At 38.4% G+C, this 26,839-nt stretch overlaps 1 protein-coding gene across 2 annotated transcripts in view; it reads left to right on the top strand.

Annotated features, from left to right (window-relative positions):
- The window catches only part of stk32a (serine/threonine kinase 32A), an 80,306-nt gene that overhangs the window by 36,908 nt on the left and 16,559 nt on the right, over positions 1-26,839 (top strand). For both annotated transcript variants that reach the window (XM_080866247.1, XM_080866248.1), the window contains exons 6-8: positions 15,463-15,500; positions 21,948-22,037; positions 24,810-24,913. In XM_080866247.1, the coding sequence (XP_080722373.1) occupies positions 15,463-15,500; positions 21,948-22,037; positions 24,810-24,913 (232 nt within the window). The remainder of the gene's footprint in view (positions 1-15,462; positions 15,501-21,947; positions 22,038-24,809; positions 24,914-26,839) is intronic.

The raw sequence follows: 26,839 nt of genomic DNA on the forward strand, positions 1-26,839 counted from the left end.
ATTTGAAAATTTGAATGTCTAAGTCCTCACAGAGGATTGGCTGCCTGGGGACCTGGCAGAAATATATAGAAATACTATGATTAAGCATAAATACTACATTTAGTAGAAATACTATGTTTTAGCACAAATACTATAAAAAGCAGAAATACTATAATTTAGCAGAAATACTATATTAAGCACAAATCCTATAAAAAGCAGAAATACTATATTAAGCACAAATTCTATAAAAAGCAGAAATACTATATTAAGCACAAATTCTATAAAAAGCAGAAATACTATATTAAGCACAAATCCTATTAAAAGCAGAAATACTATATTAAGCACAATTCTTATAAAATAGCAGAAACAGTATGATTTAGCACAATAGTAATAAGTTAAACAGAAAAATTGGAAAAGCAAAATGGACAGCTGAAAAAATGCTGAACATGCTGAGGGTCCCTCAAATATACTTGTTAAATGAAAAAATCAGCAAAAAAATGCACAGGGAGAGAGAAGTAAGTTTCTAGGTCAGCCTGGGAGCTGCTGAATTTGAATCCACCAGTCAGAGAGCCTGTGTACTTTTTCCCGCCAAAACAGGTGCATCTTTTTACACACGCAGCAGAGAGAGGCACAGGATTATTGCAGCCTATTTCTCATAGTGAGGACTCCCCTCAAACAAATGACCATAATTTCCTAACCGTAGGGGCTAGAGCGGTCATTCTTACACCGTTTTGTTCAGAAGAGATGGGGGAATCTTCCAGTGTTAACAATTTATCATTAAAATGTGAATTTTTAGAGATATACGACATGGATGACTTGTTGACTTAGAAGCCACGAATTCCCCCAATATGCAAATTTGAATGCCTGAGGCCACATATATGATTGGCTGCCTGGGAAGCCGTGCAGGCCCTGATTTGTGGATTTGAATTCCTCAGCCCTCAGATATGATTGGCTGGCTTAGAAGCCATGAAGGCCCCAATATGCAAATTTGAATGCCTCAGGACACATATATGATTGGCTGGGAAACCGTGCAGGCCCTGATTTGAAAATTTGAATGTCTCAGTCCTCACAGAGGATTGGCTGCCTGGGGACCTGGCAGAAATATATAGAAATACTATGATTAAGCATAAATACTACATTTAGTAGAAATACTATGTTTTAGCACAAATACTATAAAAAGCAGAAATACTATAATTTAGCAGAAATACTATATTAAGCACAAATCCTATAAAAAGCAGAAATACTATATTAGGCACAAATCCTATAAAAAGCAGAAATAGTATGATTAAGCATAAATACTACATTTAGTAGAAATACTATGTTTTAGCACAAATCCTATAAAAAGCAGAAATACTATAATTTAGCAGAAATACCATATTAAGCACAAATCATATAAAAAGCAGAAATACTATATTAAGCACAAATCCTATAAAAAGCAGAAATACTATAATTTAGCAGAAATACCATATTAAGCACAAATCCTATTAAAAGCATAAATACTATATTAAGCACAAATCTTGTAAAATAGCAGAAACAGTATGATTTAGCACAATAGTAATAAGTTAAACAGAAAACTTGGAAAAGCAAAATGGACAGCTGAAAAAATGCTGAACATGCTGAGGGTCCCTCAAATATACTTGTTAAATGAAAAAATCAGCAAAAAAATGCACAGGGAGAGAGAAGTAAGTTTCTAGGTCAGCCTGGGAGCTGCTGAATTTGAATCCACCAATCAGAGAGCCTGTGTACTTTTTCCCGCCAAAACAGGTGCATCTTTTTACACACGCAGCACAGAGAGGCACAGGATTATTGCAGCCTATTTCTCATAGTGAGGACTCCCCTCAAACAAATGACCATAATTTCTAAACCGTAGGGGCTAGAGCGGTCATTCTTACACCGTTTTGTTCAGAAGAGATGGGGGAATCTTCCAGTGTTTACAATTTATCATTAAAATATGAATTATTAAAGATATTTGACTTCTAATGCACCATAACTGAGTAGAGCGAAGCAAAAACTGCCTTGACTTGCCCTCAAACAACGCTTTGTAACTCGAAATCTATTTGGAGTATTGATATCATTCTTTCACCGTAAGAGACAGCAGGCTTTGGTGAACAGTCATGGAAATTTTCAGGTCTCTGTGGAAATCCAAAAAAAAGTTATGACGAGAGAAAAAAGTGGTTCATTTCCACAGTTTGAAATCTGAAGAAATCTGAGCGAAGGACGAATTTCCTACCCTCAAACAAGTCCAACTCATTTCAGAACGGTAATAGGTGAGAAAGAAATTCTTGAATTGTGAGCGTCAGGGGTGTCTGAAGATATTCGGGGACAAGCCTCATGTCTTAAAGTCGCTTCGTTAAGGAGATATGACGATTCGAATATGCCTCTCATTACAGAAATCCAGCGATGATTTTGAACAAGCTCTCCATTGACTTTATATGGAGAGTTTTGAGACCTTGTGTTGGTCTGAGGAGATTTGCAAAAATTCTATAAATCCCACAACAATGATAGTGACATTTTCTGAAAGCCAGCAAAAATACCTACGTTTTGATGTATAATTTGTGGAAGTTGAGTGAAAATTGAGCAAGTAGCAAGAAGTTGTTCGGACATGAAGTGAAAATTGCAAAACCTTCAGTGGCACACTGGAAGCCAAGAGCATAGCAACCATAACAACGCATGTATTTTGTGAAAAATCACAATTTTGCAACTCAAAACTTTAAGAGGCATAAAAGTAAAACAGTAGAAGATTTGAAAAAGCTGAATCATACCTGAATAGCCCAATAATTTGTGAACATTTTAAAATTTGAATGGTTGTTCTAGGTGAAAATATGAGGAAGTAGTTAAGTTTCAAAAACAAGCAAAATTTAGCAGAATTGCAGAAGTTTCCCATTCATTTCAATGGGACAAATTAAAGGAAAAAAGCTTAATATTTTAAAAAGTATAATAGTTAAAAATAGCAAAAATCGTAGCAGGAATTAGCAAAAATAGCAGAATAGTTTAAAATTTGAACGGTGAAAATCGGCTGAAAATTGTGGAAGTAGTTTAACGGCGAAAAGTGTACGGAAGCAACTAGAATAATAATAACTAGAAAAATTTGCATTTCCTGCGAAAATGCAGTGTGGATGCTTAAAGCTGAAGCTGTATGCAAAAAGTAGCTGAAAAAGCTGAAAAGTTGCAGAAATTGTAAAAACTTTGCAGAAGCAAAAGAAGTTTGCTAAAATGGAATAACTTAGCAGAACTGCAATATCTTAGAGGAAACATAATACTTGGCAGAAATACAATAGCATAGCAGAATTTAGCAGAAATATTGTAACTTACCAGAAACATGATAACTTCTCAAAAATACAAGAATTTAGGAGAAATAGTATAAGATAACAGAAAGAATATATTTAGCCAAAAATACTTAAACATTACAGAAACACTATGATTTAGAAAAATAGTACAACAGAGCAGAAATATTGTGATTTACCAGAGACACTGTGATGAACTATGAATATTGTAATTTTAAATTGAGACTATGTTTTAGCACAAATATTATAATTTGGCAGAAATACTATAATTTAGCAGAAATACTATATTAAGCACAAATCCTATAAAAAGCAGAAATGGTATGATTAAGCACAAATACTACATTTAGTAGAAATACTTTGTTTTAGCACAAATCCCATAAAAAGCAGAAATACTGTACTATGATTTAGTAGAAAAACTATAATTAATCAGAAATACTAAATTTAGCAGAAATACTATATTAAGCACAAATACTATAAAAAGCAGAAATAGTATGATTAAGCATAAATACTACATTTAGCAGAAATACTATATTAAGCACAAATCCTATAAAAGCAGAAATAGTATATTAAGCACAAATCTTATAAAATAGCAGAAATAGTATGATTTAGCACAATAGTAATAAGTTAAACAGAAAAATTGGAAAAGCAAAATGGACAGCTGAAAAAATGCTGAACATGCTGAGGGTCCCTCAAATATACTTGTTAAATGACAAAAATCTGAAAAAAAATTTATGACAGCCACACAATTACAAATATGTACACATGAGGAAACACACATGCACAGAGAGACACACACACAAGATCCAATTCAGTCAACCAGTCTAACTATATTCAATTTAAATCCTACAATGACATGCTGCCAAATAAGGGCAGGGTCCTCTCTCTCCCACTAAACACACACACACACACACACACACACACACAGAGGGAGAGAGCTGCCGAATTTAAATCCACCAATCAGAGTGGCTGTTTACGTTTTCCCGCCAAAACAGGTGCATCTTTTTACACACGCAGCACAGAGAGGCACAGGATTATTGCAGCCTATTTCTCATAGTGAGGACTCCCCACAAACAAATGACCATAATTTCCTAACCGTAGGGGCTAGAACGGTCATTCTTAAACCGTTTTGTTCAGAAGAGATGGGGGAATCTTCCAGTGTTAACAATTTATCATTAAAATGTGAATTTTTAGAGATATACGACATGGATGACTTGTTGACTTAGAAGCCACGAATTCCCCAATATGCAAATTTGAATGCCTGAGGCCACATATATGATTGGCTGCCTGGGAAGCCGTGCAGGCCCTGATTTGTGGATTTGAATTCCTCAGCCCTCAGATATGATTGGCTGGCTTAGAAGCCATGAAGGCCCCAATATGCAAATTTGAATGCCTCAGGACACATATATGATTGGCTGGGAAACCGTGCAGGCCCTGATTTGAAAATTTGAATGTCTAAGTCCTCACAGAGGATTGGCTGCCTGGGGACCTGGCAGAAATATATAGAAATACTATGATTAAGCATAAATACTACATTTAGTAGAAATACTGTGTTTTAGCACAAATACTATAAAAAGCAGAAATACTATAATTTAGCAGAAATACTATATTAAGCACAAATCCTATAAAAAGCAGAAATAGGATGATTAAGCATAAACACTACATTTAGTAGAAATACTATGTTTGAGCAAAAATCCTATAAAAAGCAGAAATACTATATTAGGCACAAATCCCATAAAAAGCAGAAATAGTATGATTAAGCATAAATACTACATTTAGTAGAAATACTATGTTTTAGCACAAATAGTATAAAAAGCAGAAATACTGTAATTTAGCAGAAATACTATATTAGGCACAAATCTTATAAAATAGCAGAAATAGTATGATTTAGCACAATAGTAATAAGTTAAACAGAAAAATTGGAAAAGCAAAATGGACAGCTGAAAAAATGCTGAACATGCTGAGGGTCCCTCAAATATACTTGTTAAATGAAAAAAATCAGCAAAAAAATGCACAGGGAGAGAGAAGTAAGTTTCTAGGTCAGCCTGGGAGCTGCTGAATTTGAATCCACCAATCAGAGAGCCTGTATACTTTTTCCCGCCAAAACATGTGCCTCTTTTTACACACGCAGCACAGAGAGGCACAGGATTATTGCAGCCTATTTCTCATAGTGAGGACTCCCCTCAAACAAATGACCATAATTTCCTAACCGTAGGGGCTAGAGCGGTCATTCTTACACCGTTTTGTTCAGAAGAGATGGGGGAATCTTCCAGTGTTTACAATTTATCATTAAAATATGAATTATTAAAGATATTTGACTTCTAATGCACCATAACTGAGTAGAGCGAAGCAAAAACTGCCTTGACTTGCCCTCAAACAACGCTTTGTAACTCGAAATCTATTTGGAGTATCGATATCATTCTTTCACCGTAAGAGACAGCAGGTTTTGGTGAACAATCATGGAAATTTTCAGGTCTCTGTGGAAATCCAACAAAAAGTTATGACGAGAGAAAAAAGTGGTTCATTTCCACAGTTTGAAATCTGAAGAAATCTGAGCGAAGGACGAATTTCCTACCCTCAAACAAGTCCAACTCATTTCAGAACGGTAATAGGTGAGAAAGAAATTCTTGAATTGTGAGCGTCAGGGGTGTCTGAAGATATTCGGGGACAAGCCTCATGTCTTAACTTTGCTTCGTTAAGGAGATATGACGATTCGAATATGCCTCTCATTACAGAAATCCAGCGGTGATTTTGAACAAGCTCTCCATTCACTTTATATGGAGAGTTTTCTGACATTGTGTTGGTCTGAGGAGATTTGCGAAAATTCTATAAATCCCACAACAATGATAGTGACATTTCCTGAAAGCCAGCAAGAATACCTACGTTTTGATGTATAATTTGTGGAAGTTGAGTGAAAATTGAGCAAGTAGCAAACAGTTGTTCGGACATGAAGAGAAGACTGCAAAACCTTCAGTGACACACTGGAAGCCAAGAGCATAGCAACGATAACAACGCATGTATTTTGTGAAAAATCACAATTTTGCAACTCAAAACTTTAAGAGGCATAAAAGTAAAACAGTAGAAGATTTGAAAAAGCTGAATCATACCTGAATAGCCCAATAATTTGTGAACATTTTAAAATTTGAATGGTTGTTCTAGGTGAAAATATGAGGAAGTAGTTAAGTTTCAAAAACAAGCAAATTTTAGCAGAATTGCAGAAGTTTCCCATTCATTTCAATGGGACAAATTAAAGGAAAAAAGCTTAATATTTTAAAAAGTATAATAGTTAAAAATAGCAAAAATCGTAGCAGGAAAGAGCAAAAATAGCAGAATAGTTTAAAATTTGAACGGTGAAAATCGGCTGAAAATTGTGGAAGTAGTTTAACGGCGAAAAGTGTACGGAAGCAACTAGAATAATAATAATAATAATAATAATAATAAAGAATAAAGAGAAACAGGAACTCAATAGTGTGGATGCTTAAAGCATCCACACAATAAAGAATAAAGAGAAACAGGAACTCAATAGTGTGGATGCTTAAAGCATCCACACAATAAGAACAGCAGACAATGTTCACAGTAGAAAGCCACTAATAAAATGGACTGCAGCACATAGATTATAGCAGACCCAGTGCCGCATGATAGAGAACACCAAGAATGAAGGAATAGTAAAAAGTTAATGCAATAGGTCGCAGTTAACAGTCAGCATTTAACGGGTAGAAAAGGCAAGTTCAAAAAGATAAGTTTTAAGGCGTGCTTTAAAGGAAAAAATAGAATCAGACTCCCGAATGCCAATCGGGAGGCTGTTCCATAACTCAGGTGCAGCAAAGGCAAACGATCGATCGCCTCTAGATCGATCGCCTCTAGACACCTGTCTCTTTCTCGCACTTGTCAGAGCTGCTTGCCGTTAACATGAAGACGAAAGGGTGGATGAGAGATGCAGCAGTTTGTTGGATTGGAGCAGTTAGTCTCTGTGGATCAAGTTGGGCTTTCAATTCACGTTCAAAGGCAGCGGCTGTCTGACTCGCTCTTCAGTTGCTGGTGGGCGTGGGTGCTGAGAACTGAGGGATTCTGACACTGTGTGAATCTGTGGTCGCGTGCATATTTCTGCACACAAACTGTGCATATCTGTGTTCATGTGTGTATTGCTTGTTGGGAGAGTGTGGGATGTAGCTGAGCTGAGGGGTTTCTGGGGCTTCCAGAGCTCCTCCACTCTCCTTTGTGACAGAGGGGGAGCGGCACGAGCTCATACAGCTCCCCGCTTTTATTCCAGAGGGGAGAAGCTACTAAAGCGGCCGAGCCATGAAAGAGCCTGTTATTAAACTGCCAGCAGAAAACTAGTACCGCCAATTTCACTGTAGAAGCTATGAATCGCTTTCTTTTTAACGTGGAAAACAGCAAGATTTAAAGGTTTCATAGCAACAAATTTTGCATTTTGTTCAAAGATTTAACAAAAAACTAAAAGGAAAAGTCATGATGCCAGGGCTGGGTGTGTAGTGATTTTAAGGTTTTGCCCCTTAACCCTTTAAGACCTACCATAGAACCAAGTTCGCCAGAGCTTATATTATATTTTTACATGCTGTGGAGCCATTTTTGGGAGCATTTCAAGTTGCTATACATCAATACAACCATTATAGCCCAAACTTTAATAATATGTCTGCATTAGGTGCATAGTAATTACATAAATTGCAAAAAAAGTGCAATAAACTACAAAAAAATTGAAAATCGTTTTTGTTTTTTTAACATATATTTCTAGTTAGAGAAATTTAAGAGGCTTATCCCTCAAAACTGTAAATACAAAAAAGTTACACAAACTAGTTTCCCACCACAGGAAATTTATTTTGAGTGTCTTCATAGTTTTATTTTTGAAATACACCAATTTTTATATACTGCAGGAAAAACGAAAATAAATATTATAGTGCAAATTTGCAAAATAACAGCATATGCATCAAAATAAACTATTTCCAGCAGTGCAATATGAGTCTTAAGCATCCCAGAAACGACACAGAAAGTCATAAAGTCAAACATAACTTTTTAAAACACATAACAAGTAAAACACAAGCTCATAAGGCCCCGATCGTAAAAAACTACATTTCCGCAAAATGACGTCACTTCCGGTTTCGGGCAGGTCATGCGGTCATGTGATAGTTCGCGCTGATGGACGTAGGAAGTGTTACAAACAGCTGATGGATCGGCGAAGCGTGTTTCTGGAATATCATGTTTTTGTTGCTGCAAGTGATTTTTATGCAGTTTTTGCAAAGCTATATGTGGAAGGAAACTGTGACCTAGGACAAGCTGATGGCATAAGATGTAAGTACAACTCCTCCAGTTTCATATGCAAAAAAATTATTGCGCTAGCTTACTTGGTTGCAGAGCTACCGGGATTTAAAAATAGTTACGCAAAACAGAGCGTGCCCGCTCCGATCGGCTGTAAAGGGTTAAAATAGTGATTTTCATTATTTCACGTTAAATGGACTAACCGACTGTTAAATAATCAAGAAGATAATGGTCAAGTTAAATTGTAATAATGTATTTGCTATGTGGCTTTAAATGTTTGATTTGGCTTCATTCTTTAGATCTTCCTGCAAATTAACAATACAATAAATACAACAATGAAGTCATAGTCACAGGATGTGCGTGTGGGCTAATTTTAGACCGACTGCTTAGTGTTTTTGTCATCGCATGTGGCAGATTGTTTGCCACTTTTACCGCAACATGTCAGAACAAGTCTGGCTTTCTTCCCCTAAAATCCCCCCAGGAGCCCTTACTGCTTCACAGTTCACATGTAAGCAGGTGTGCTTCTGTCTTGTTGGTTTCGGCATGTGTATTATTACATGTGCTTTTTTAATGGTCTGACCTGTGTGTGGGTGTGAGTGTGCGCACAAGCCTCTGTTCTCAGGTGTGTTGGCCTGGTCGAGTATCAGCGTGGTGTCGTATGACCGGGTACAGGGCTCAGTTACTCCTATGCCTCTCATAGCATGCTGTAATGAGGCCATTAGATCCTGCTAATAGCTTGTAGGGTCAGTCAACTGAGAGAAAAGCTAAGGGGATCAGCTTTCCCTGGCCCTTCATCAAATTCCTCACTCAAAGGAGCCCAAAATTTTGGTCACTTTTTCTGTTTCACACTTTATCCCTTTAATCCTACTTGTTTAATTTGCTCTTTGTTCCTTTCTTACTTCATTTTCCCCTAGCTTCCTATATTTCTTCCTATTTCTTATTCATACCACACTCTCTCATTCGTCCTTTGCTTCATTTTCTCTGTTTATCCATACAGAATATCAATGATCTATGCATTCTGTGTTTTCTTAAATCGCCACTGTTCCTGCTGTTTCTCCAGATTTAATACTCTAGCTCTTTAATTGCATGCCTCATTTTTTTTTTTTAGCTTTTATGACTTAAACACTCTTTTAGTGTGGCTATTAGACCTCAAACTATTTCTTCAAATTTAGCACTTTTATCCCCTATATTTAAATTTGTATACAGGACTTTAGATATAAACTTAATATCTCTGTGCAGAGCGTCACAGCTGTCAAACTATATGTAAACTGTCATGATACATGCTTTACTTTTTACTTTGGCTGAGAGAATTTATTTAAAAAACATCTTGTTCATATAAGCAACAATTCTGCAGTACTCCAGCAGTGACAAACAATGGCTGATGATTACAAGTTTTTATCTCACAGTTTAGTGGTTGTCAGTGCAAGAACGAAATATATTAGTTTCCCCCCCCCCTGCAATTTCCATTATAGAAAGGAAAGGAAACAACTATAGCTCTTTCATCCCTTTTGCTGTGGATTAAGGTGTAACTTAACCAAGCAGTCCAGTCGTCACACAGTCCTGGTGTGGCTAAGGCTAAAACAGACACATGTGTTTTTTAGCACTAATAGGTGCTGCATTGCAGTTATCCTGGCTAATGCACACCTGACAAACAGCTAGCTGAAATGACCGGGTGAGATGTCTCATGTCCTCTGCAATGAAATTGGATTTTAGGCCATAGTGACCAGATACCTCACATCCAGATCACTGGAAACAAAATAATGGGAATTATTTTTCAAAATCCCAAGAATACTCAATGGGCTTCCACTACTCCAACTGTGATTATGTGGTCATAAAAACAAGGTAAACGGCAGAGTAAACATTCTCTGATTTAGTGCTGAGTCAAGGAAAAAAAAAAAACTGTGAATACTAACACTGCTTTTTCCCCTAGACAACATTAGTGCAGAGCCGTCTGACCTCCTTTTGATTATGTGTGATTGAATTTATGTCAGCTGCTGTGAAAGAAAACTAGCATTTAATTCATGGGTCTTTCAACTGAATGCAAATTAGAATTGGTCAATGGGTTTTTTAATCCCTAGGTTTATAAAAATATTGGCACTTCTTTTGCAAAAGCACTTTTATAAAGGGTTCAGCCCAACCAGTGTGTGGGACAATTCATTCTTTTGTTATATTTTAAACAAGAATATGTTATGTTATTAGCTTAGTTCCCTTTAGCTTGTCTAAAACTGTGACTTGAAGGTGAGTTGAAGAGTTTTAAGTAATCAGCAGAAATCCCTGTAATTGCAACTGTAGCTGGATGGATGGGTGGATTCTATGGATCATGTGAGTTTTTGAAAATACAATGGGAATATTTTCAAGTCAAAACTTGCTGTTTGCTTGCTCATTTATGTCGACTGCCAAAAGACAAAGTCATTCGTGGTCATCATGGTCATCACCTCTATCTCAGCAGCTCGGCTTTTACCATGCACCAACTCCTAATGAGACTTGCCGCTTTGCTTTATCTCTTAAGCCAGGTGTGTCGGCCCCTGCTGCTTCCTGTGGCATCACAATGACAGCTTGGACTTTAGCAGTAAAAGATGCTCCCTTGTTCTCACTTGCAGTGTGCTTTTTTAGCGGCGACACATGCCCCTCCTCTCTCCCTCAGTGCCAGCCTTTGAGGCAAATGTCAGCTAATTAAGGGTTACACGGTCGACCTTTCTTACCCCCGCCTGGGCCTGTGCCACTCGATCTGCCAGAGAGCCAAGTCTAATGCTACAGGTTCTCCTTGTCTCCAAGAGTGTTCAACACACACAGACACAAATGCACACAAAGCCACACAGAGAGCCCAGGTCAGTGTGGCCTTTGATATGCTAAGTCCTGCTGTGCTCCTATATGCAAAAGACATAATTAGATGAGACACTAGGGATGGGTATCGAAAACCGGTTCTTGTTGAGAACCGGTTCCCACTGTTTCAATTCCTTGGAATTGTTTGCCATTTTTGCAAACGATTCCCTTATCGATTCCAGTTGCCCCGAATGACGTCACCACGTTGCGGAGCGTCATTTACCTGGCAGGAAACACGGCGCGTAAGCGGCTCAAACGCTCAAAAGTTTACGAGAACGGATGACAACAGGGCAACTTGCAATACTTGCATAGTAGATACTTCATTTAAGGGAGGAAACACTACGAATATGCAAAAGCATTTGTTCACAAAACACGTGATAACCTTAAATGAATGTCATGTTTTTAATTCCGCTCCGGACTCGTGAATCTCAACGCAGCAGCAGCGGTAACGTTTGCACGTCCTCTCCCGTTAATGCGGCAGGTAAATCATCAACTAACAGTGCATATTATGTTAGCGCGATCTGCCTTATTACAAAACCTGCCAGTCTGGCTCAGATGCTGGCAGTTCTCGCTGCAGTCTACCGGTAGCGTCTCCTTTCAGGCCAGGATAGACGAATGTCACCGAGCAGTGACTAAGTTTGTGGTAAAAGGCTTGACCCATTTGCCACAGCAGATGCCCCCAATTTTAGGTAAGTGAATGTGTTTAATTGTAGGCAGGGACATTACTGGATATTCTTGTGTAATTGCTACAGAATAATTTATGTTATGCTTTGTTATTGCTACAGAAGAATATTTATTTTATTATTTTACATTTACAATTTTTTTTCCTGGGGACCCTGTGACACCCCATTGAAGAGCTGTAGGCTGTGGATCTCTTAAAATCTCACTGTTGGGTTTGTAAGGCCATGTTACTCCTAAATTTCTATCTTGTTCAAAGAGAAGATATAAAACAAAGTTCTAAGCTAATCGACCTTAGTGTTCTCCTTTTTTAAAAAGAATCGATAAGAGAATAGATAAAGAATCGAATCGTTAAACAGAATCGAAAATGGAATCGGAATCGTGAAAATCTTATCAATACCCATCCCTATGAGACACCCACTAAAAGTTAGGATGCGCAACCCAATATGTGTAAGGTATTATTCAAACACTGATAAAACTTCATTTAGCATGGACTACTACTATACTGTTTCTGTCTCACATTATGAAATAAACCCATAGCCTGATTACAGATCACATTTTTACATGAAAAACACTCAGGTCAATTGATTGTGTTATCATGATCCGATTTAATGCAAACACAATATGCTCCTCTTAGATGTCTTCATTCAGTAAAGTTGATGTCAGAACGAATGCTGCTAGATCATCAAGCAACAGTGGAACATTTGAGGAGGGCTCTGAATATTGAATATCATTGCTCCAGTTCAAAGCATTTTAGAGCAGTGGTGATATGTTCCAGAGACAAGAGAACAGAGTGAAGTTGAGAACACAATGTACCCTTCCAGTCTTTGAATCCAGTCTGCAGCCACACCGGCACATCAGTCTCACACAGGGAGGATGGTAATTAGCAGAATATGACACTGTGCGCCACTTTTAAGTTTGTGCTTTTGTGTGTGCCTGAAGAGTTTTAGGTTTCAGTGTGTTTGCTAGAAGGCACCAAGGTGAAAAGGTGAAATGCAAAGAAGTGTGTAAGCACATAGGATATTAGGAGTAGTCCCAGTGGAGCAGACAGAGTCATGGTATGGAAAAGACAGATGACGGTGTCAAATACAGATAAATGAAAACAAGGAAAACTGGAGAATAACGATGCTTTGAACTTTAAAAATGGCCAGGAGGGAAATCATTGGACACTGAACTGTTCTTTGAAGTTGCTGATTGTCATCAGGGATCTTGGTATTGTTGCAGATGCTTTTGTCACTATAACAGTTTGGGAATCAGCAGTCAGTGTTTCTCTGTTCAAATTAATTTTCACCCTGACAGTTAACTTCCTGTAGTTCTATGGATTCTTTTTTTTTTTAGTACACGTTACCGGTACTGAGTCCTCTTGTTTTCAATGAAGAGGAGAAAAGAACACACTATATTAAAAACATAAAACTAAAAATAGGAACAAAATCTCCTAGCAAAAATAATCTGTGTGATAAATGAATATTTTTTTCCAGTTAAAAAATAAAATAATAAGATAAATAAAATGTAACGAAATTGAAACTTTCACTGGAAGCAGATTCTTTCTTTCTTTTTATGTGCTTTATTTTATTTTTTGCTCATTAAATAATCTTTTAAATGCTTTGAATACCTCATAAGAGTAGAACAGGGCTATTTATATTTAAATTACAATTTAGATCTAATTCCACAAACATACATTGCTTCAGCAGGACAGTGAGGTGTTACTGTGGTGCTTCTTGATGATAAACATCCACCAGCCACTGTTGATTACACTTGTTAAGCTGCTTATTAACACAAATGTCTCATCGCTTGGCAGCAATTAAGTTTATCTGGGCATATAGAAATGTTTAAGACGACCTGCTGAGGTTCAAAGCGGGCTTCAGAATCGGGAAGAAAGGTGATTTAAGTGACTTTGAACACGGCATGTTTGTTTGTATTAGACAGGTTGGTGTTTTCCCACACAACCTTCTATAGTGTGTACAGAGAATATCTGAAAAAGAGAAAAATATCCAGCGAGCCACAGTTCTCTGACTGAAAATGCCTTGTTGATTCCAGAAGTCAGAGGAGATTGGCTAGACTGCTTCAAGCTAACAGGCAGGCTCAAATAGCCACTTGTTAAACCAAGGTATGAAGAATCTGTGAGCGCACAGGTCAAACCTTGTAGCAGTTGGACAAGAGCACACTGAGCATCACTCCTGTCAACTAAGAAAATAATTCTGAGGCCACAGTTCACATAGGATCACCAGAATTGGACAATAGGTGATTGGAAAAACGGTGAGGAGTCTCGTGATCAGATCTCAGTTCAGTATGCCATCTTGGATGGGAGGTTTGCCTCATGGATGGCAAATTTGCAGCAACTCCATAGTCCAGTACTAATCAGCTATAAAGTGCCTAGTAAGTGCACGTTGGGTTAAAAAACATGTAAAAATGTGGCCCCCCCCCCCCCCCCCCCCCAAAAAAAAAATAAAAATAAACGTGGTAGAAAATAGGAGAAAAACAAGGACATGGTGCGGAGAAGCTGTGACTTTTGAAAGGGTCTCGGCCCACACCTGCCACTCTTCTCAGGTTTCAGGTTTCTGCTCCCACAGTTTAACCTGACGCCCCCGTTCTCTCATAAATGGTTAAGATTCATTTGTGTTCATCACACAGCGAATGTAAGAGATCACCATTTTAAAGTTTCCTTATTAAATATTGTTTTTTGCTTAAGTGAAATGATTCAAAAGAACTGCATGCCAGTCAGCTGTACATTCACCTCCTTTTTTAAGCAGATATAAGGCCTTTTTAGGATAAAGAAGAGAAGAATTAAGTAATTAATATGAGTAATCTCAGCTCCTTGGCAGAGATGACAGTGCCACCTACAGAAACTCAAACGTCACCAGCAGCAAATAAGACATCAGAGTACCACCCACGCTGTTTTATTCACAGGTGAACTGCGGGAATTGCTATGCACACCAGAGCCTTGTGCGCTTATCACAGTGGATGACGCAACACACCAACGTTTCAGATTTCACAGATTACTACTTTAAAGAAGACCTTATCACACAATTCCCCTGATTGCACTAAAATGACAACAGCTTCAAAGTTATAGCCTTAGTTGGATAAAATGTTTAATGTGAATGTGAAAGCGTTCTTATAATTGTGATTTTGATGCATTTGAAACTCGTAAGCTTTCATTCTCCTGATTGGATCTCGAGCATCATAGTCATTTTCTAAGGTGTCTGTTCAACAAGTAATCAGTACTTTGATCCACTGTTTATTTAAGAAACACTGTTTTTTTTTTTTATATAATTTTGATTATTTTGGGGTTTGAAAATCCCAATCATGCTTCTTCTACAAATTGTGCTGCATATCTGCACAATCACTTTGTGATTTACAAACACAAATCTGATTCCGATTTGTGATATCCAAAGATTAATTTTACTGTATTCTCTGTGTCCCTTTTCAGAGACATCAAACCTGACAACATACTACTAGATGAACATGGTAAGATGCCCTGTTTCTTTATATTTTTTTATTAATTAATTAATTTCAGTGTCAGTGAATGAAATTTCCATCAAAAAGACTCACCGTTAAAAATTCAACACTTCAACTGCATCTAACTAAGAATTTCACCCAACCTCTAACCTCTGGGTTGCACAATTGCACAGATCAAAGTAGCTGCAATGCACAGAGACAGCTTTCACATTTACTGACTAGATAGGTCTTGCAACACAAAGCAGCACAAAGCGGGAAAAGGCCTCTTACCAGAGAAGGCCTGCACAAGTGAAATCTTATGTTTTGTCCAAACTGTCAGTTTGAGTTGGCTGAAGCTGTGTGACATTTAAGCAAAGCTTTTTTTCTTTCTCTCTGAACCATGGGATGAAATAAAATGGAGCGATGTAACGGGGAGTGGAAAACAAGGTTATATTCATCATGTCTTCTCCATGTGCGAAAAAAGAAACTTAGAATTCTTGTGTGTGTGTCAGAAGGATGGAATTATCGATAGAGTTTCATAACGGGTTTTAGTGTCAGCTCTCGATTCAGTAAGTAGACGATGTTTTATTATTCTGTATTCTTCACTGTGAAGAAAAGAATGGGAATTGTTCTTATGTAAGAACGGCAAAAATAAGCTTGAATTCCAAATGTTGTTATACGAGGGAAGACTCAGTCATGACACTATGACACACAGTCGCTTAAAGTTCAGGGATTTAATCTAGAAGCATAAGTAGATAGCTGCGAAAGAGTCTGGAGACAACATTTCAAATGCAGCATCGTCCAGGTGGATGTTATTGTGAGGTATATTCTTGACAAATGGGTTGCATAGTTGTGGATTGTGAGAACAGGTCCTACTAAAGGATATCAGGCTCTGGTGCCAACTTAGTGGATTTTTTCATCTGACACTTTGGTCAGATAATTCACCTGCTGAAGGCCAGTTTGTTGGGCTCTGGTAGTGCTCCTCCTGTTCCTCGTACAAAAAAGCAGATTCTGATCCTGCTGCTGGGTTGATGGTAAATGGCCTGTATTTGTATAGCGCTTTACTAGTCCCTAAGGACCCCAAAGCACTTTACACATTCAGTCATCAACCCATTCACACACAGGTGATGGCAAGCTACCACAGCCGCCCTGGGGCACACTGACGGAGGCGAGGCTGCCGGACATTGGCGCCACCGGGCCCTCTGACTACCACCAGCAGGCAACGGGTGAAGTGTCTTGCCCAAGAACACAATGACCGAGACTGTCGGAGCCAAGACTCGAACCGGCAACCTTCCAATTACAAGACAAACTGCCAACTCTCGAGCCACGATCACACAATGGCCTTTTGTGGCCCTGTCCAGCTCTCTATGTTTGAAAGCACCCATCTTTATATCTTCACCACTTTTTAAACTGTCCTTAGAGACACAACAAACCTTCTTGTGAAGAATGTGATGGGTGTGCAATTTTGAAAGATTTGGACTATCTGTGCAACCTGAACGGGCTACAGGTACCACTCGTACACAAGTAAAAACATGGCATTATTAACAAAAAACGATCTTATTTATGCATTGATTATATTTTTATTATTATATCATATTTATTTGCACTTGTCTTTTAAGGTCATGCTAGTTTGTTTGTCATATTCCTGTTTTCTCTGTTTCACCGTGTTACAGGACTGCAAATGCATCAATTGCTCTGCAGTAGGTTTTAAATCTAACTTAACAGGGACACGACTTTAAGGTGTTTTTGTTGGTTATCATTATAGCAAAGGCTGTCTAGCAGTGCACTGCTGATATTTAAATCAGTGCATAACTAATTCACTAACTAGACTGGAGAATTATTTCCTTTGTTTTAAAAAGCCGCCTCACATCAAAGTGTCCGTTTTGTTCATATACTGCAGTGTAGTGCACACATGCACAGACACACACCCCTAAACTCCTTAGATATCAGAGGGCATGGGGCAGCTGCTCAAGAGAGCCAAGGGGATATGTGGGATGGCAGCCCTGCTGTCACAACAGGCAGACAAAGAAAGACAGACAGAGAAAGAGCGTGAGGCGAGGATACGACACAAAGGAGGAAAGTGATGAACACACATTTCTGAAAAGATTTATCAAAGGAGAAAAAATGCAACAGACAGACAGAGATGCATAAGGAAAGAACAGAGATAAAAGCGAAAAGCAGAGAGAAAGAGCATTTGAGGGAGGGGGGAGGCAGCATTGACAGCTCCTGCCTAATTTCCACAGGACAACAGACGTTCACTTGTGGTTCCTGCCTGTAAGTGTGTGTGTCCTTTAAAACTCACTAAGCACTTCTCTCCTCGTCATGCATTCTGCCCACACTCTTGTTTTTTTTCCCTGCATAGACCTTTAGTTTACCTCTTCACTGAAGTCTAAAACAGCATGAGGTGTCAGAGGGGGGTAGCAAGCTGTTTGCTTCTGCATTTTGAAAGCTGGAATTGACCTGTGCTCCTGTATCCCTCTGGGAGCTGCTTCATATAGAGAAAAACAATTTACTCGTGCACATGTGACGTTGCTTTGTTAAACAGCATAGCGCTTAGGATGCTGAGTGAAGCTCCAGGAGGGCCAGGTCTATTTTATCCTCTGTGAGATTATATGCACCTTTCCTACGAAAACGAACACACAGCACATTAAAAGAATATTGTGGTTGAAACCACGGGTCTCTTCTCCACGACTTAACAAACACTGATAATTGCATCTGCATACGTATGGCACGTCAGCTCACATCTGACTCATAAAAGGTAGCATGCGATCGTTCTGTTTTAGAGAAAGCAGGGAGCTTTCAAGCTAACACACACCTGCAAGCTAAAATAGTAATGACTTCCATGTGTGTGTCAACTAGCAATTTTCACAGCATGAAAAACTATCACTTGAAATTGAAATTGGTGTTCTGGAATACTGGCTTTTACCTTAATGAGGAACATTAATGATTAGTATGCTTGAGGTTACTTTAACAGTCTCTACATGTGTTGAGTGAAGGCAAAGCATGTCTTCATTAAAACAATTAGATATGCTTTATTTTTTCATTATTTCACCATTATGATTTGACAGCTCAAGTGCTTCTTGTTCATTGTGGTATTATGTGGCATAAATCAGATTGCACAACAGCGTTTCGGCACACGGGGATTTGAAAGGTGGAAAAGGTGGCACCTGATTGCAGAGTTTACACACACTGCGGTGAGACAACCCGACACCAATGTCACAAACAAAGATTATTACACTAGCGAGATACTGACTGAGAAAAGCTTATTTCAGCAGACTTCAATCCATGGTCTTTGTTTTGGCATTACCTCAACAACAGCTCACAGATCAAAAAGATTATGAATATTAACACATTAATTCCAAATATTTCTGATGCAGAACAAAATCCTTTTTGGCTCAAATGCTTTCAGTGTAATAATATTAATATAAAAAAGACTGAAACGAGGCACCAGTGCTGATTTAGTTGAGGCTCTAGACAGTTTTATTAGGAAAAAAGAGAGATGCACTGTGTTATGCTGTTTAAATAACACTTAAGAATAAACTGTAGGGGTAGTTTTCTTTCAGTCCTCAGATGGGCATTGCAACTGAAAAGAGTCATTGGTTAAAAGTGTATTAATGAAGAAATCTCTGGTTGCTTACATCTCACATGTAGTGCACAATTTGCTGGATGATGTCACTTTTTGGGAAAAATTCAGACTTTATGCTGTATGGCCCTGCAGTAAGTGTTAATACATATAACTGTGGCTACAAAAATGGATCCAAGAAATTGATTTGGGTGCATGTTGTGAGGTATTGGTAATGAAAGCCATACTAAAAATAGAAGAGCTATGCAGCAGCAGGATATGGCCTAAGCAAAGCTTGACAGTTGTCGTGGTAATCCCATAAAACACATTAGATAACTAAGCCACCAGGCCTCCTGCTGAACCATTGTTCAGTGGCCACTTAAACACTCACAAGCAGGGACAGTGGGAATGGTACTTTAAAATAAAAAGAATCACCCAGGGATCCACTTAAGCTTAACTCATAATGCACCCCACGAGTCAAGAGCCGCTACTTTATTAAATCCATCCACTGTAACTGGCAAGTATTCCATGGATGCCCAACTGTTGTGACGCACCTCTTATGAGGTATTCAAAGCAATTCATTAAAATCCTGCCGCTTAACAAGATCAACAATAGGGAGTTGATTGGTGATTTGAGAAAAAAAAGGTACTCATACAAATACACACTCCACTGTTAAATCAATGTATACTACATTGCCAAGTGTATTCACTTATTCATCCCAATCATTAAATTCAGCAGTTCCAACCACTTTCATGGCCACGGGTGTATAAGATCAACTACTGAGGCATGCAGACGGCTTCTACAAATATTTGTGAAAGAATGGGTCGCTCTCAGGAGCTCAGTGAATTGTAGCATGGTACCGTGACATGATGCCACCTGTGCAACAAGTCCAGTCGTGAAATTTCCTTGCTGCTAAATATTCCACAGTCAGCGGTTAGCGGTATTATAGCAAAGGGAGTGAGAGCAACAGCAACTCAGCCACGAAGTGTTAGGCCACATAAAATCATGGAGAAAGTCAGCGGATGCTGAGGGACACACAGGTCACCAGCTTTCTGCAGAGTCAATCACTAAAGACCTCCGAACTTCGTACAGCTTTCAAATTAACTCACTCACTCATCATGGAATTGGTTTCCATGTCTGAGCACCTGCATCCAAGCCTTACAACATCAAGCGCAATGCAAAAAAGTCTAACGCAGCAGTGTAAGTGTAAGCAGTGGAGACGTGTTTTCTGGAGTGACAAATCATGCTTTTCCTTCTGGAAGCCTAATGGACGAGTCTGGGTTTGGCAACTGCCAGGGGAATGGTAATTGTTTAACTGCAGGGTGCCAAGTGTAAAGTTTGGTGGAGGGGTGATTATGGTGTAGGGTTGTTTTTTAGGAGTTGGGCTCACCCCAGTTTGGGGATGGTCCCTTCCTGTTCCAACATGGCTGTGCACCAGTGCACAAAGCAAGGTTCATAAAAACATGGATAAGCAAGTTTGGTGTGGGAGAACATGACTAGACTGCACAGAGTCCTCATCTCAGTCTGATAGAACGCCTTTGGGATGAATCAGAGTGGAGACTGCAGGCCAGGCCTTCTCACCATCATCAGTTTATGACTGATATTAAACCCTATGGATTGAGAACAAGATGTCAATCAAGTTCAAATGCATGTGATGGCAGACGAGTGAATACTTGGCAATGTAGTGTATGTGAAGTGGGGTAAGCTGAGCTCTTTGAGGTTCCTGGGTTTTTGTATATAACAGAGAACTTGTCATTGTCATCGCACTTCTCCATTGTTGTAAACAAAGCTCAGAAAAGACTGTAGTTAAGACAGGAAACGTAGAAAGCGAAAGTCCTTCGCCAAGTTATTGTAAACTTCTGCAGGAGAAGGATCTAAATCCCCAAACTCGTGCATAGCTCAAAGCTAGAAGGCTCTGCATCTTTTGATTAATGCTATTAACACAGTAATATCAGTGAGGTGTCTGCATAGTGCCAAAACAATGTCATCCACAGCCTGTTCACCCTGCTGCCACCATCGTCCCTGTTGATCGAGAAGTTTCTGCTAATTCTTTCCTCAGGCTATGAGACTGAGCTGAATTCATTCTCCACATTTCATCACTTATAATATGCAGCATTTTGAGGACAGCTGTCTTTTTCTTCTCACTCCTGCGGTCTAAATTTCCTGTCTAAATCTGTCTCCTGTAAAGCAAAAACAGATGAAAACATAGAGAGATAATTTCTAACTGCTGATCTATTTTAGGTATACAGGGGTCTTGGACTTTTCCAAGCTGTGCTAGGGTGAGAGGTGTGGTATACCATGGACAGTTTGCCTGTCCACCACAGGTTTAACAGAGAGACACATACAACCACAAATACTCACATTCATACCCACAGCCAAATTAGGGACACCACTTGCCCTAACATGCAGACTTACAAACATGCAGACATACAGAACGGCCACATCCGTCCTCAAGCTTCAAATCAGGAACCTTCTTTCTGGGAGGTGACGGTGCTAACCACCATGATACTCACAGGAAAATAGGCGGAAACACAAAGAAAAACAATAAAGCCTTACTCGTACTCAAGCATCATTTGAGTGTCAACTGCTGTTTAAGCTCTGCTACACAGCTGTCACAGTGATCCAACTTCATTAACAGAGCTCCTTTGATAATAACAGAAAACCAAATATTCGTCCATGTGCTTTAGAAAAGTCACACACCAGTACCTGAAAATACTTCAGACTGCAAAAAAGCAGCAAAAGAAATGGGAATTAATAGAAAAATACATGTTAAACTTCTTGGTTTTATAACACACTATATCAGTATCTGTGTGCATAGCAAACCCTGCAGTATGTGTTATATTGCAATGCAATATGACACAGGTCAGTTGTCAAGAATGAGACATTTGAGGTAACAAAATCTCTCTGTTCTTTAGGGCACGTCCATCTAACAGACTTCAACATCGCAGCCATTGTAAAAGACGACCTCAAAGCAACATCCATTGCTGGAACCAAACCATACATGGGTAAGAAAATGACATTTTGACAAGAAAAGGCTACTGGAATTGAAACGGTTTGAAACTCTGCCCTTTAATCTTAAGAAATCAACACAATAAATCTTCCTCAGCTTTCGGTGAAGTGGACTTCCACCGCTGGATGTTCCAAAGGCTGCTTCAATTTTCAGTTAGAAAAAGAATTGTGCAAATGCTGTTGCAGGGTCGGCTCTGAGATTGAGGCGGTAGTTTTAAAAAGAACAAAAACTCTTTAGTTTCAAAAATATTTAAATTATACTTTCATAAAATATTTAAATACACATGAAAAAGAGATGAAAGATGGATAGTTCACAGAGCTTGACTGAGTGAATTTACATCTGTCACTTTAATAAATTATTAATAAAAACTACATCCAATAAATAAAACTTTATTTTAAGGTGAACTTTGGATGTTAAAGCTACATTTGTATTTTTTGATGGGACCAAAAAAACCCCCAAAAATATTTGTAGTTAATATATATGTAAATATATATGTAGTGCATTATTGAGTCTTTATTGCATACTGTAAGAATCATATAATAAAATTAAATAAAGGACTTGCTTTCACTTGTTTCCAGCACATCTTCAGTTTTGTCCTTATCGTGAGTCTTAAATAAGACTTATGTGGATTCAGCTCCAAAGAGATCAGATAGGTTGAATAGGATTTGAGGCCAGTATGAATGATGACCATGCATTTGGATGTGTTTGCGTGCATGCTTAAAGGGGACATGTGAATTGTGAGCTTTTTTGTTTTCCTTTTCCCTTAAAAATTGTGCCTTCAGGTTAGAAAATGACCTTGGAACAATGTGCGACCAGACTCCAGGTGAATTCTCTACAGTATAATAGATAATTCATGGCTGCTCTGGGGAAAAAAAGAACCCTTCCTCCCCTTCTCTAAGAACCTTTAGTAGATAAGCTACACTTTTTCCATTTCAGCAAGAAGGCAGAGCAAACCTAAAGGAGAGGTGGGGGATTTGTGTGAGAGCCTGCATGTTTCTGAGTATAGTTCCTCACAGTCCTGCGTGTAATATAGATAAAGATCCGCAGACGAAACGGTAAGAGATTAGCCACAGAAGGCTTTTCTACTGACTATTTAAAATCACAGATGACTAGATGATTCGCTTCCACAGAAGAATAAAAAAAGCAGTTTTATTTGTTTAATTGGATGTTTTTCTTAATCTGTTATTCATTACAGAGATAATCTGATATAATATAGTTCAAAGAGCATGTCAAAATATTTATTTTACCCCTGGGAAAAAGAATGAAATTGATGCTTTCCATCACTGAACCCTAAAAAAAATACTCAACAGAAAATGACTTAATCTCTTTTGTGCACAAGCAACCAAGGCACCGTGTACTAGACAACTTAAATGACATGTACAGATGTTACGCCTGTGGGTATGTTGATACAGATGCTACGCCTGTTTTAAATTAGTCTTTAATTAAGTTACCTAACCTGAACCCTCTGAGAAAAAAGACCAGGAATCATTATTTTATCTGCAAGAGAATATTGACCTAAAGATTGGTAATTGTGTAAAAAAAAAAAAAAAAGTAACAAATAAATACATCCAAGTATATAATTTACTGAACTCATTATTATTATTATTAAAGAAAAAGTAAAGAAAGAAAGAAAGAAAAAAGGAAGTGTTGAAAAAGATACAGGTACAACAAAATGATAACAGTTAAGATGATGACACTTACGTTACCTCACTTGACCACTGTTTGAGATCGAGTACAAAAGTGCTACCATGCAAAGAATTGTTAGCCTAGCAAGAGTGAAATACCTTTCCCAGTATATATGTTCTTAAGTATATAGGCTAAAAAAGATTTACATTACATTTTCTTAATTATTAGATGCTACTACAATAAACTGATTACTTCCAAAGTCACTTCTGTTTGAGTAGGTTAAAATGACTTGTTTTTTATTGTTACCATTTTACCCACCAAGTAGGCTGTTGTAGCACTCTGACTTCTTGCATTAAAATGAATAGTCTTGGAACAAAAGGTGCTCTGTGTCTTCCAAACACATTGACCCTACGATCCAACGTCAGAGTCTCGACTCATCACGTGAATCAGGCACTGATCCGACACCTCAAACAGCTGGGGAACGAGAAGCTCAAAACAAGAGCCCATAGCAGAATAGGCTGTTTGACATTGGCAGAAACGATTTGGGACAAAAGGTTTTCATGGTGGTAACTCTGCTGGTCAACCCACAAAATGCATTATTTAAGGCAGGGGTGGGCAATTCCAGGCCTCAAGGGCCAGTGTCCTGCAGGTTTTAGACATTTCCTTGATCTAACGCAGCTGATTTAAATGGCTAAATGACCTCCTCAACATGTCTTGAAGTTCTCCAGAGGCCTGGTAATGAGCTAATCATTTGATTCAGCTGTATTGACCCAGGGTAATATCTAAAACCTGCAGGACACCGGCCCTTGAGGCTTGGAGTTCCCCACCCCTAAAAAAGGGGAAATAAACAGGCTTTCCAATGGTAGAAGATTTATTGCCAATAAGCATTGTCACAGCAATGAAAATGATCAACCAAATCTTTTTTGTGCTAAGTTTATTTATCAAACAATTCAAGTACAGATGAAAAAAATGCTACAATATCCCTGGCCTCCCCCTATTTCATGTCTGGAGGAATCCTACAGTTAAAATAAACCCATCCAAACAGCCCGAGAGAAGGGAATGAAAAAACATTAATAACACAAGATGTCATAAAGTGTTATAATGCATTATTTATGTTGTACAATATTTTTTTGTCCATCAGCGCCTGAGCTCTTTCAGTCCTTTGAGGGGTCCCACCCCGGCTACTCCTTCTCTGTTGACTGGTGGTCACTGGGGATTACGGCCTATGAGCTACTAAGAGGACAGGTAATTTAGACACATACGGAGTACACCACAATGTCTACATTCAATTCAATTCAATTCAATTCAATTTTATTTATATAGTGCCAAATCACAACAAAAGTTGCCTCAAGGCGCTTCATAGATACATCACAGATTACTTCTGTGCGGTCTGACACACTTAGCTGCATTCAATAATGCATAGGACGCTGAGTGCTAGAAAAATCCTGTTAGTAGGAGTTTAGACAGCCTCTACAAAACAAAAGGAAGATGAAGTTATAATTGAATCTTATGTTTAAGCTGACCTTACTGGGATAGATGTTTAATCGTTTAGTCGTGGTGCGAGACCAATCGCTGCAGAAGAGTGAGAAAATCGAATCGGAGTTATTCAGAGAGCCATATAATTGGAATTGATTTTCAAAATGATATTTATTTATCTTGTGCACTTCCCACCTGGAGAGTTTAGTTCTGATGTCATGGAAGCAAACACAGGACATGATCTTTTTCCTCGGTCCTCCTACTCCATTAGGCTGAGTATTATTAGAGCAGTGTGTTTGTTGCGGACTCAAATCCAACTGCAGCTGCATAATTTCTTCTCATATTTTAGGAGAATTACATAAACTACAGTAACCTCCCTCTGCAATGACAAGGATTCTAAGTCTTTGAAACTTATGGGAAACTGTCATGAACTTTTACTGAAATTTTCTCTTCTCACACATCTATGTATCTTTAACTGTTCAAAGTTATTAGATCTCGTCAATGTTATGGATTTTTTGGGACTTGACACCTCTTTTTAGTAAGGTCTCACTATTCCCAGGAGGCCTGAAAGGGTCAGGTATGATGGAGTCTTTTTTAGAACACTATGACCTGACCGTCTTCTGTTTGGTGTCATCAGTTTGTCTCTGTAGAGGCTTCAAGGACAGTCCAGGTGCTTCTTGACAGTGTAGAAACTCACTCTGTTCTCTTATCTGGAGCACTGGAACAGGAGGGGGTATAGGAAAACACCCTTTGGAAGGATAAACTGCCTTCCTTCCTTCATACCAGCTGCAACATATAATAATAATAATAATAATAATAATAATGGATTGGATTTATATAGCGCTTTTCAAGGCACCCAAAGCGCTTTACAATACCACTATTCATTCACTCTCACATTCATACACTGGTGGAGGCAAGCTACAGTTGCCTCCACCAGGCAACTGTAGCTTGTGTGCTTCTATCGCTTCTTCTCGATATGAAGTGTGTCCGTGATAAGTGCATCTATATTTTATACTTTATATTTGAGTCTTCTGTAAGATTATTTCTGCATGAGGAAAATCTGTTCTCACAATATTTCCAGAACAATCACTTTCCACTCCCCTTTATATAAAAAAAAGCATTCTGTCCTCTTTCTGACCTTAGAGCTGCGTCTTCACTTGGCTGTAATATCTTCTTTCTAACCCTTCCATTACCTTCTCTGAATTTTTTGTCCTTTATCTGACCTCAAAAAGTGACATATTCTTTCTGCCTTCATCATCCCACAAAGCTGTGTCCTCTGCTTTTACAACCATCACTTATTCAGCAGATTATTAATACCTAGAAATGACATAGCTTCACTTCTCTAGTCTTTGGGTAGTTCCTTTAGTTATCTCCCCTACTTTCTTTTATTCCTCTCTCTGCACATCACCTTTACCAAGACAATATATTTTCACCTCTTCCCTCTGTCTCCTCTGGGTTTTAACACGTTTTTCATTTGACTGATGCGCTCGAACATCATCCATAAAGCAAAAGTCAGTTTCTGGGTGTTGAAAACTGGTCTGTTGGATGTGACAAAATTATTTGCCTGTTATGTACTTTCAGGTATCTTTTCAACTTCCATTCTCTCTCTTAAACTCCTGCCACTTTTTAATTATTATATATTACTCATAATATTGTAATAATTGAATTCAATCTTAACTTTCCCCCTGGGTTTGA

The sequence above is a fragment of the Rhamphochromis sp. 'chilingali' genome (assembly GCF_963969265.1).
Source record: "Rhamphochromis sp. 'chilingali' genome assembly, chromosome: 19".
NCBI classification, from domain to species: domain Eukaryota; kingdom Metazoa; phylum Chordata; class Actinopteri; order Cichliformes; family Cichlidae; genus Rhamphochromis; species Rhamphochromis sp. 'chilingali'.